The sequence below is a fragment of the Cinclus cinclus genome, chromosome 4 (assembly GCF_963662255.1).
Source record: "Cinclus cinclus chromosome 4, bCinCin1.1, whole genome shotgun sequence".
Taxonomy (NCBI): Eukaryota; Metazoa; Chordata; class Aves; order Passeriformes; family Cinclidae; genus Cinclus; species Cinclus cinclus.
This window is the reverse complement of record NC_085049.1, coordinates 60,562,319-60,574,253: the sequence shown is the minus strand read 5'-3', so window position 1 is coordinate 60,574,253 and position 11,935 is coordinate 60,562,319. Positions and strand designations below refer to the sequence as shown.

General features: G+C 44.7%; 1 protein-coding gene across 1 annotated transcript in view; it reads right to left on the bottom strand.

Annotated features, from left to right (window-relative positions):
- Window positions 1–4,982: 4,982 nt before the first annotated feature.
- Window positions 4,983–11,935, bottom strand: part of GRIN2B (glutamate ionotropic receptor NMDA type subunit 2B) — a 168,678-nt gene continuing 161,725 nt past the window's right edge. Inside the window, exons 10-12 of the mRNA XM_062492275.1 lie at window positions 10,833–11,020; window positions 8,751–8,989; window positions 4,983–6,890 (exon numbers count right to left, since the gene is read on the bottom strand). Coding sequence (XP_062348259.1) covers window positions 4,983–6,890; window positions 8,751–8,989; window positions 10,833–11,020 — 2,335 coding nt within the window. The remainder of the gene's footprint in view (window positions 6,891–8,750; window positions 8,990–10,832; window positions 11,021–11,935) is intronic.

Below are 11,935 nucleotides of genomic sequence, written 5' to 3'. Positions count from 1 at the left end.
GCTTGCTTCCATCTGTTGATAAGCAATGGAAGTGGGAGGATACGCCATATTTGATAGAAAGCTCTAAAGCAAAGACTTGCCTATGAAGATCCCTGAGGTATCTCTGATCACTTCAACCTATCACCATCATCATATTCTTTATCTCCCCCTCTCTCTTTTGCTGGCGATTTTGCTGTGTGCAACAGCCTGATCTGAATGTACAAAAGGGCACGATTTAAGATGGATACTAGTGTCTTCTCAGAGCAACGAGCTCGACATCAGCAGACATTGCTGAAGAAGAGGCCCATCCAGGCAACTCTTAACCCCTCCATCAAATCCTTTGCAACATCACAAAGGAACCTTCCTCCCCATATATGCTAGAAATTGAAGTATCAGTTCCCTACAGGCAAAGCTCGTACTTTGATATTGCTGAGCATTTTGAACCCATGGGGGTTCTCACCTGGAGAGTTCTGACAATGCATGCTGGATTTCAGAGAGAATGGGATTTTTTGTTGTTGCTGTTGTTGAGGCAGGGATGGTGTGCTTCATTGTCTCAACTGACAACAAGTTCTGACTGCAGCTTTTCTTGCCTACTTAGGATGTGACATTTTAAGTTCTAATACTGCCCTCACTGGGAGGCGTGATGGGAGACAGAGAGCTACTACACCAGCCTGTGTTGTGTTACACTACCATAAAAAGCCAGTGTGACTACTCCAACAAGGTTCATGATGTGGAGATCCATGGCTGCAAAGTTCTACCTGCCAGTTGTTTTCCACTGTGTATGGCACATTTCTGATATTTTTTGCATATTTCCTCCATCTCCTTCATAGACATCCTCCTTCAGCTGAGTACATACATTCCAGTACCATTTCAGAAGAACATGGCTCATGAAAACACCACTCAGAGAACCATGCCTCTGGCTAGAAGTGAGGAAGTAAATGTCAGAAACATTGCCAAAGGAGCCTAATCTTTCCTGGGAGACTGTCTGCAAATGTTCAGTAGAGGTCACCAACTGCAGAGGACACAATGGTTTTTGCTCAGTATTCCTTGTGTGCAGAAAACTTCAGAGAGAGGAAATGTTCCCAGCCACTGCCCAAGAAAATACTGGTGTTTCTACAGCAGAGAGAGAGAAATGGTAAGGCAGGGGATGTGGAGTTTTGTCAGGCTCTGGTATGAAATCCCATTCTTTTCTGGACAGGTAATAAACAGCACATGGGTGGTTTTCTAGTATAGACAAAACCTGCTGCTAATATTACCTGTTTGATTCACTTGAATACTTACAATGAAAATACACCAAATCTAAAATTCTAAATATATAATCAGAGTTTAATAACATCATTGATTTATTTTCTTGATTATGAATTACACCCTCCCCCCTCCCATCCCTTCCCCTTCATCTCTGTCCCAAAACTTGTTGACCTGTCAGAACTAAAATAAACAAAGCAACCAGAAAAGATCACTTATAGGAGAAAGGAGTAACCTGATGGACACGTGGCCTAATATATTATGGGAGAAGGCAAAATACCAGACTCCTGTGGTTAGACCAGTGGTTCAGTCCAGAATTTTCAGTTCTTCTTTTCTGGTTGCCCTAGAGCATTCATTTGAGTGGTTTGTGGCACAGTTAATATTTGCAGAGCACTCAGAGTGTTAACAGTGCTACAACAGTAAGAATACTAGATAATGATTTTGGCAAACTATCATTTGCCGATCAGTGGAACAAGGAACAGACCAGTTCGGAGAAAATACGAACCAACTTTCAACCCGGAACACAAAAATCAGAACCTTTAAGAAGAGATTTGAAAAAAGTTCCATTAACTTCTTTTTGGTTTGTTTTCAGCTTAATTTCCCTGCAGAGCCACCCTCCAGGTTTCCTCGTTCCAGGTGGGGAGGGACGGAAAAGTACCAAGATAACCACCAAAGAGATTAGCTGCCCTCGTCAGCTGTCAAGCTTCCCAACCCCAAGCCCTTAGGAAATACCAGAAATTATCACGAGCTTTCCCAGGTCCAAGATTTCTAAACCAAAGTACCATTGGAGAAGTCTCTTAATGTCAAAGTGATGGTCCAACCTGAGTGGCCAACTTGATGGTTCACCCCACCACTATCAAGACAGTGTAGTGCCTTGAGGCCCAAACTCCACAGAGAGATGCTGGTACAGAGAGTTTATATGCAAAAAGGAATTGGGGGTGTTCCCATCAAAACATGAAACCCTGCTGGCAAGGCTTGAAGTGACGTTCCGGCGTCTTCCATTCATGAAGATAAAGGCGACAGGGCAATACAAGGGACCTCAGGGGAACACAATACACATGGGTTTTTCTCTCTCTCTCTCTCTCTCTCTCTCCTTTTTTTTTTTTCTCCTCATTCATACGGCCTCGACCTGCGTAAACCGCTTCCAAAAATGCAGCCTGAAAAGTCATAGAAAACAAACAGAACGGAAACAAACTTCCCCTCCCTCCCACCCCACGACCTGAATATTCACGAGAAGAGAAACACCAATTTATACAAAAACGCAATAAAAAAGAAATATTTACAAATGAAAGGAACGCCTTCTTGGTGGCTGCTATCAGAAATGTCTGACAAGCTGCCATGTGTTCTGGATTGCAGATCGCTCTGTTAATTTGTTTGGTTTCTTTTTTTTTCCTCTTTTCTTTCCCTTTTTGTCCTTGTAATGAGAGAAGAGGGAAAGAGTAAGAAGTTCCCTTACCCCAAAGACTAGGGGTGGCATCACAAAGACTCTTCCCCTCTTTCCTCCTTAATTTCGTCAATGAAATATAAGAAAATACTCCCCTTACCAACCCTGCCCACCCTCTCCTCACACACTTTGACTTTACAGGTAAATCCCACCCTCCCCCCTGCCTCATCTTAAAAAATAAATAAAATAAATAGGTAAATAAATAAAAGGCCTTCTGTTGGCTTAAAAAGAGAACAATAAGATAAAATCAACCATGGTGTGGAGAGGAATGTGAGAGAGGTGGCTTTCAGCTCCAAGAAACGTGGCTTACAAAGAGGGGCTGCCATCTCCCTTCGGAGTCAATCCTCAATCCTTTTGGAAGTGTCCCTATGCTCTCAGCACAGGACTTTCTCAACACTTCACATGGTGAGCTATGGTGATTGAGACACTGGGACAAACCCAGGATAAGCCATAGAGACTTTGCCATATCTCTCAGGATTGGAGAGGTTGGTCCACACCCCACCTCAGGAAACAGATGACATATGAGAGGTGTTCAGCTTCTCACTCCTACCATTGCTCCTTTTCCTTTAGTTTAACTCGAATCCAAAATGATACAACGGAAAGAAAAAAAACCACTCTTATTGATACTAAGTGCACCAGGAAAGCTGTCACTACAACTGCAGGGATGGGAAACCCTAGGCTATTCCAGCTTTACACCTGTGCTAGTATCTCTCTCTTTCACACAGAGGCACACGCAACATGTACACGCACGTCTCAGCTTTGCACACCTCCAGTCTTCAGCACAAGTTTCTGTGCTCTCTGGCATTTATTCAAGCACATCCTTTCCCAGGAAGACAAGCTGTGTACTTCCACTGTACATTCAATAGTAAATATACATATGTATTTCCCATGGGTGCATACACCCTCCTCCCATTTCCACATGTGCAAGGAGGCATTGAAACAGTCCACCAGCACCATTGCCACCACACGCACCCTTCTATGGCATTTCTTTTTTCTTTTCCAGCACTGGCAGAGAGCACCCTATTCTTTTTGTTTCAACCTGCTGGCCAAACATAGAGAGAGCAAAGGATTAAGCTCCTTCTTTCTCTCCCATCCTTGCTGAAAGGACATGCCAAAATGGGTTTGGTGTCCCCTGAAATGACAGTGCCAAAGTCCCCACCTTTCCCTGCTATTAAGCTGTGTTCTACTGTATTTGTTCTCCAGACACCTCATAGGATAGTGGGTCTATTTTGCTTCCTTCACAGACATTTCAAGTATAAAGTTATCATATATACTCACATATAGGCAAACCCATACTATATACTGCTCCCACCTTTAAAGAATGTCAGAACTAGAGAGCAGCTCACAGCTAACAAATAAACCCTCTTTCTGTTTCTTTACCTGTTCATCTTTCCTCAAACCCTTCTTATTTCAGTGCAAACCAACATCTTTCATCTGAGTTTGGGAAACCAACCCTGGAGTCAGGGAGGCTGTTGATCAGCTTCCTGAAACTCAGACTTCACTTATTTTCTCTCTCTCCCACTGGTCTGCCATAGATTCAATGGCTGTAATAGCCATAGTGAAACTACTACCCTGACCTGCAGAGAAATCTTCTCTCCCTCCCTCCACAACCCCCAGCAGACAATTCAAAATTTTAGCGTAAAATTTCTCAGCATATACGCAAATATATATATATATATATATATTTCAGCCCTAAACCCCCATAGTCTTCACAAAATAATGTAACAAGAACCTCAATATAGCTAACATGTAAGTGCATCAAGTTAGTCTTGTTATTCTCCCTTCACTTTCTCCACATCAAACACTACTCTTTTCTAGGCAGTTTTAGGAAGAGTTGCCTGAGCAAGCATGTTTTCCTGCATGTCCATTACACTGCTGCTGCTGCCTCCTCCTGCCACACACACACATAGACGTGTGCACACATGCCTTTTCCTGCTGGGAGCCAGCAGAAGTGAACACTAAAGTCACTGCTGCTCCTCCTTAGCCCACCCCTTCCCTGCCTTTTTCTCTGCTTCCTGAAACCATGAGCAAGGATATCCAACTCTGACATCACTGTAAAGTGCAATGGCCAGGAATGGAGGAGAATGGGAGGAGCGAGAACATGGAAAAAGAGATAAAACGGGAGGCTTGGGAAAAGAGGAGGAAGAGGGGAAACCAAAGAGGTGGCACTTGTCACCAGTGCTGCTCTACTCACAACTCCAGTATCCCACGAACTAAGGATGACTCAGGAGAGTAGCTGATGGGATTGATCCCACCCCACCCTCCCATGCTCCACCTACATCCCCAGTCCCTCCCCGCGCTCTTCCCCTCTCACTCAAACATCAGACTCAATACTGGAGAGTTTCTCATAAACATGCCCGTTGCTGGAGCCATTGAAAGCCCTGGGGTTTTTGTTGTTAGGCACACAGGGGTTGGACTGGTTCCCTATACAGATGTCCTTCTGGAAACGGGCTGGCACAGCCCCATGAAGGGCTGAGACCACCGGCTTGTTGGTGGTGACAATGGCTCGGAAGTCTGGCCTGGCTTTGGGCCCTCCTGCCACCACAGGCTGCCTGAAGAAATAAGATTTGCTGCCGTGGAGCAAGCATTGGTCATCCCCAAAAGTGGGGATGAAAGGGTTTTGGGTGACCCGGTCGGGGTAGAGTGACTTGCTGAGCATGTAGCCCCCACTGCTGCCGGGGTTGTTGTGGTGATGGTAGCTGGTGGCGGGCACTGAGGACTTGTTGTTGGCAAAGGTGGTCTCACTGGCTGGCATCTCAAACATGTGGGCGTAGGGGCTCCCCTCCAAAAAGCGGCCCTTGTCCTTGAGGCTGACGCTGCGGGGGGCCAGGGCTGAGTCATCCTTCTGCAGGTCCACAAAGGTGTCATAGGAGTGCTGCCGGCGGAGTTTGTTGCGGTTCTTCTTCTGCACCTTAGAGGCAGAATTGGAAGGGCTCTGAGGATATTTGGAGGAGGAGGTGGCACTGGTGGCCACGGGCACAGGGGCAGACGGCTGGTCCAGCTCTTGGAGTGAGTTGTCCTCACTGATGTCATACAGGTTGCCTGCTTTCTTGCAAGCCTCACAGCGGATGCAGGCCTGGCGGGTGGAGTTCTGCCCCACTGTTGATGGCGTGTAGTTGTGCAGCTTAGAAGGGCAACTGCGGCAGAAATTAGCCCCAGTCCGGTCTTCCCAGTCTAGATTGGTCAGGTTCTTCTCCCATGGCGCTGGAACCCCACTCACAACGCCATGCTTGTGCTCATTGCTTCCACCAAACTCGCCGGAGCCATGCTTGTGATGGGCCCTGTTAGTGCAGGATCCACCCCCTCCTCCTCCCGTGTCGCGCTTAAACTCATCTCCCCGTTCTTTGTAGATATCCGTCAGGTCCACGTGTTCCCAGTGTGGTGAGTTCTCCTTGGGCCGAAACTGGTCAAGGTAGAAGTCCCGTAGCCCTTCCTTGTCCCTGAAGTAGCGCTTGTGGTCAGGTGAGCGGGGTGGGCGCCGGCGGTAGGCCAGCTCTATCTCATCAAATTCCCTCCGGGACTTGGCAGAGGCTGGGCGCTTCTTCAGGCTGTCCTTGTACTGCTGCTTCCTCCTCTTGGCTGCATTGCCCTCAATGTTGCCGTAGGTGACCGTGTGAGTGGAAATGTCAGAGACATCTGAGCGGATCAGGTCGTCGTGGGTCCCACTGCCCCCGTAACGGTCACCCTTGAAGGAGAATTTGCCATAAAGGTCACCCAGCTGGCTGTGCTTGGCAGGGGGTAACCCCAGGTCCAAGGGCTTCTTCCCGATGGAGCGCGACTGGGCATTGAAAGGCGGGTTGTCACAGTCATAGAGCCCATCAATGGAGCTGGTGCTGCCAATGCTATGGGGGCGGTGGTGGTGGTGGTAGTGGTCCTGATACACATTGCTGTCCTTCAGCTGGAGATTGCCAAAGGTCCTTTCCACCTCACTAATATAGTCACTAAAGAGGTTCTCCTCACATGGGGGGTTATTATAGGATTTACAGTCTGAGTGGGTGAAGCTGCGGCGGTGCTCAGAGATATCATAGACGGATGACTCGCGGCGGATGAAGTCCAGGGCACTCTGTGGTGAGCCATTGACCCCTGACAGGTTGGCCATGTTCTTGGCTGTCCGAAGCAGGCGGAGGATGTTGGAATGGGTGTTGTTCATAGTTGCTGTGGGGGAGTTCATTGCTGACTGACGTTCTTCAATGGCCACGCCATGGATGCAGCTGTAGATGCCCTGAAATGAGGGAAAGCACGGAGGTGAGTGGTCCTGAAAAGAATACACACAAAGAATACACACAAAGAATACACACAAAGAATACACACAAAGAATACAGAGGGGGATCTGGACTGGAAAGCATCAAGAGTGTGTTCCTGTAGGATAGCAGGGCCTATCAACCTTCCATCGTGAATCAAATCAAATGAAATCAGATATCCTCTACCAACCCCTGCTGTTCTGACCCTTTCTTGACCCTCACATTTTTCTTTTTCCTCCATTCCTCTTCCTCTGCTTTGTTTCAAGTTTTATCTCCAGGATGTAGGAATGCCTGCATGCATTCTGTAAGTGTTGGTCAAATCTAGTAGGCATAATACAGAATTGCAAATGGGGACAATAATATCCTTGTGAATAAAAGAATCAAGGCAAATGATTCTGTGTGGATGAGAGGATGAAAGTCTATTTTGGCCGTTGAAAATCATCTGGGCATCAGTGAATCAATGACACAGGAGCTAACTCAAAAAGGAACAGCTTCACTTGTCACAAACTTAGCTCCATTTATCACCAGTACAGATCAGAAAAGGAAACAGAGAAAGAGCAGAACTCTTGAACAGGTATTTAGGTATTTTGCATCTAGTTGACTGAGGTACAATAGAATTTTTAATTGCAGTCTGTTAAATTTAACAGTGATAACAGGCTCCAAACTGACATCCCTGAAAGCAGAAGTCCTCTATTCAGCCTCAAATCAGACAACAGAAGGGCCCAATTCCTCCACATTCTCCACAAGCTCATTTCACCCATGACTGTTTGCAGGGGCTATCCTGAGGAACAGAACTAAATGGGCTCCTTTGTTCCCTGACCTGCCTGATGATTACTGTCAATTGTGAAATGGACACCATCACATCATGTTATCATGGTTACTCAGCAGCTAGCTGAAGATTAAGACTTTTCAGACCAACCTGGCCCAGTTCTAACAGATAACCAAAGAATGAAAGAATCTGTTCTTAGCCAAGGGTCACCAAACACAAGGGAACATCTCACCTCCTGACTAAACCACATTAGAAACTAACAATGTAGAAGAGAAGCTATGCCCTTGCATTCAAAAGGCTTTGTCATTTCACTTCAATACGTTATGCAGCAATTATATACTTCTTGTACAATCAAAGTAAATTCTGCTACATCAGATGCTGAGCTAAAAAAAATGCCAAAATTTGACCTCACTTCAGAATGAATCAGGAGAAAGGACCAGTGGCTTGAAAGCAGGAAAATAAAGCTCCAAATGGGATACTGCTAGCAAGACTAATAGTAGAAGATGACTCAGAAATGGCTAGAATCTTCTTTAAATGTAAATGTTGTACCCTAAGGCAGATTTGCATAAAGCAATTGCTGAGTTTATGTGGTCATCCTCCGTGGAAGGATTTCTGCATAGTTCAGGGCATGGCTTTCATTTAAGGACTTCTGACTGTCAATGAAGGCACATTTGTAGTTAAGAAAAGGTCAGCTGAAAAGCTTTAATTTAGAGGACAATGTGAAACTCCCGAATTTCTAATCATATTATCCATCATTACTTGATTATATTTGGGGAGGGGGTGTCCCCAAATTTGGCTTCCTCACAACTTGCTTTGGAGGAGCAAGCAGTAACAATTAACTTGCCTTTTCCTGTGTTTTCACTTCCATGTGAAATTTCCATTTCCTTAACCATAATCCAGCAGAGACCAGAGATGTCACAGAAAAAACTTAACATTTTTGCAACAGTTCAAAGATAACACTGTGCAGATTGCCACCTGTCTATTAGACAGTCTTGGTGGATATTCCCATCTCCAGTACCTAGAATTGTCTAAATAAAGCCTCTGTTTGTCCCCAGCAGTTAATGGCACTCACCCTGCTGATGGAGAAGACCACACCAGGCTTGCCAGAGCAGACGCCCATGAAGCAGTGGCGGAATTGCCAGTAGAAGAGATGCTCACAGATGAAGGTGATAAGACTGAGGGCCATGGCTGCTCCCAACATGTAGAAGACACCTGCCATATTATCTATATCCAGCTGGCTGCTCATAACCTCATTCTTCTCATTGTGACAAATGCCAGTGAGCCAGAGAGCTTCCAGCTCCTCCATCTCCCCTAGAATGACAGACAGGAGCAAAGAAACAGGTTAGATAATCCTGCAATGGCTGAAGAGCTCAAACTGGGGCAGACTGAAAGCAAGAAGCTGATCTAATGTAATTTCCAGTCTCTGTGTTCTTTTTCCACATCTACAACATCCATAAAACACCCTGACTGCCCTTCTGATGGGGGCAAGTGCCATTTGTCACAGGAAAGTCAACAGGATTTTGCCACAACCTGATATTGGCCATAAGAAGCTGTACCACAGGACACAGCTATGACACCTGCTGGATGTCTATACTGAGATCCTGAAACAGTCATCCACCAGATGACTGAAGACCTGGCCTCACAAACTTCTACTTTCATTAAGTCAATGAAGGGAAAAATTAGTGACTGATAGTGGTAGACAAAAATTAATCACTTCTAGATGCACTTCTAGATATTGCATGTTTCCAACTCAGAATCAAAATATTGATTGTTTTCAATCAATTTTTTCTCCCCATCATATCCATAGCTCATTAAAACCAGGTGCAATGTTCCAAAAAATATTTGAGTATTTTTACTTTTTATATTTCCCTTCAATTTTGTCCAAATTCAACAATTCCAAGGGCTTTGACCAATCAAAAATTTTACTGATTTGTTTCAGCTAGGAGCAAATGTTCTGTACTCTAATTTCATACACCACTTACTACCATTATGGTACTTTCATGAGGGGTGAGAGAGAGGTAAACACTCACACACACGCACGTATTGAGACATTCAGAACAAACCAATTTTGCAGGATGACAAATTGTTTCTTGTAGTTAGGAAAGTTAGTTTTTCAGATTTTCAATCTCCAGTGCAGTGGCAGGGGAAAAAAAATGCAGTGCCATAACAGAGTCTTTGAAGCTTTGTGAAGAACTTATGTCCTCCTCTGAAATAATACATACTAGGCTTTTTAAGAAACAGAACAACCTGTCAGGTGGCCAAGTATGTCCAAGTTACGTTCCTTCCATAGTTGTAATACCATATGTTACTTTCAGATTTGGGGGGGGAGGGGGGGGAGGGAAGAATACTTATAAATAAAATAACCTGTGAATTTTATTTTTTCATAAAAAAGGACACAGGAAAATGTAATGTAAAATGGAAAGACAGGAAAATACTTCCTAAGAAGGAATTTCTTTGCCCATGAACAAGTTTTGTTAATACTAGCAATTTCTCTGTAAATTAAGAGGTGAACTATGTAACTATAATGTTCTTATAAAAAACTCATTCCAAAATATGCTTCTAAGTCTTAAGTTCTTCCTTGGATTTTGTTGTTGTTGTTTTTGTTGTTGTTTTGGTGGTTTTTTAGGGTTTTTTTTGGGGGGAGGGGGTTGGTGTGTTTATTTGGTTTTGTTTTTTGTAGGTTTTGGAAAATCAGATCTAGCTCGTTCATCCAGAAATATTTATCCTTTAATTCTGTAAACTCTGCATTGATTGATCCTGTCTAGAGCTACAAACCATGGAATAACCACAGACAGTCCAGTATAATTAGTGAGTTTGGTCATGGTAAAATCTCAAAGCTAGTGAAAAATTCACACTAGAAATCTTGTTTTTACAAGACAGTCTTCACATAAAATATTTTTCAAACACACATCTGAGCTTGTTCTATGAAGACTTTAGTGCTTTTGGCATTGCTTTTGATGATACCGCTACCCTGCATCAACAACATGAAAGAAGTGACATCCTCACATTTTGGTGCGTTACATCTAAAAATCTCCATTAATAATTCCATGTTCTCAGCTCACATCTGATGCACCAGAGCTAGAAACCCATTTCTTACATGCAAAACTTGGTATTTCTTAGAAAAATTACAGGACTTCTTTTTCTTGTCACTTACCATCTCCAAAAAGCTGTAGAATTGCAAGATCAACCTGGCGCTTCCAGCCTGAGTCCTTTTGGATGGCAATGCCATAGCCAGTGGAGGCAAACACTTTCCCACTCCCAATCGTCACCAGCTTGCAGCCTTCATCTCTGCCAGCCATGTAGTTTAGGACTGCTGCATCATAAATGAAAGCATCCAACTTCCTGCACAGATGCAAGAAACAAGAGGGCATAGTACAGAAAACATAAAATCCCTCTGAAATCAAAGGTGTTTTTTAAGGTAGCTAAGGAAGAAGTTAACCTCTTTCAGATGGACTGCAATTTGTTATGTAGAGTCATAGAAAGGTTTGGGTTGGAAAGGATCTCAAAGACCATATAGTTCCAACCCCTATGACATGGGCAGGAACAACTTCCACTAGACCAGGCTGCTCAGAGCACTATCCAGCCTGGCCTCAAACACCCCCAGGGATGGGTCATCCACAACTCCATTGCTTCACAGTAAAGTGCCTCACCACCACCATGCAAAAGAATTGTTTTTCCTAATATCTATTCTAACTAATCTATCAGACTGAAACCGTTCTCCCCTGTCCTGTCACTACATGCATTTATAAAAAGTTTCTCTCCAGCTCTCTTGTAGGTTACCTTCAGGAAGATCACAATTAGGTCACTCAAAAGGCTTCTCCTCTGAACAATCCCAGTTCTCTCAGCCTTTCCTTGTAGGAGAGGTGCTCTATCACCAATCATCTTGGTGGCCTCCTCTGGACATGCTCTTACAGGTCCATGTCCTTCCTGTGCTGGGGACCCCAGAGCTGGATGCAGCACTGCAGGTGGGGTCTCAGCAGAGCAGAGCAGAGGGGCAGAATCCCCTCCCTGGCCCTGCTGCCCACCCTGCTTTGGATTCAGCCCAGGACACAGTTGGCTTTGTGGGCTGAGTGCACATTGCTGGGTCGTGTCCAGCCTCTTGCCCACCTGCACTCCCATGTCCTTCTCAACAGGGCTGCTCTTGATCCCTTCACCGCCCAGCCTATGTTGATACCTGGAATTGCCTTGATCCCAGTGAGATCTGAGATACCCAGACCTTGCATTTGGTCTTGTTAAATCTCATTAAATTCCCATATG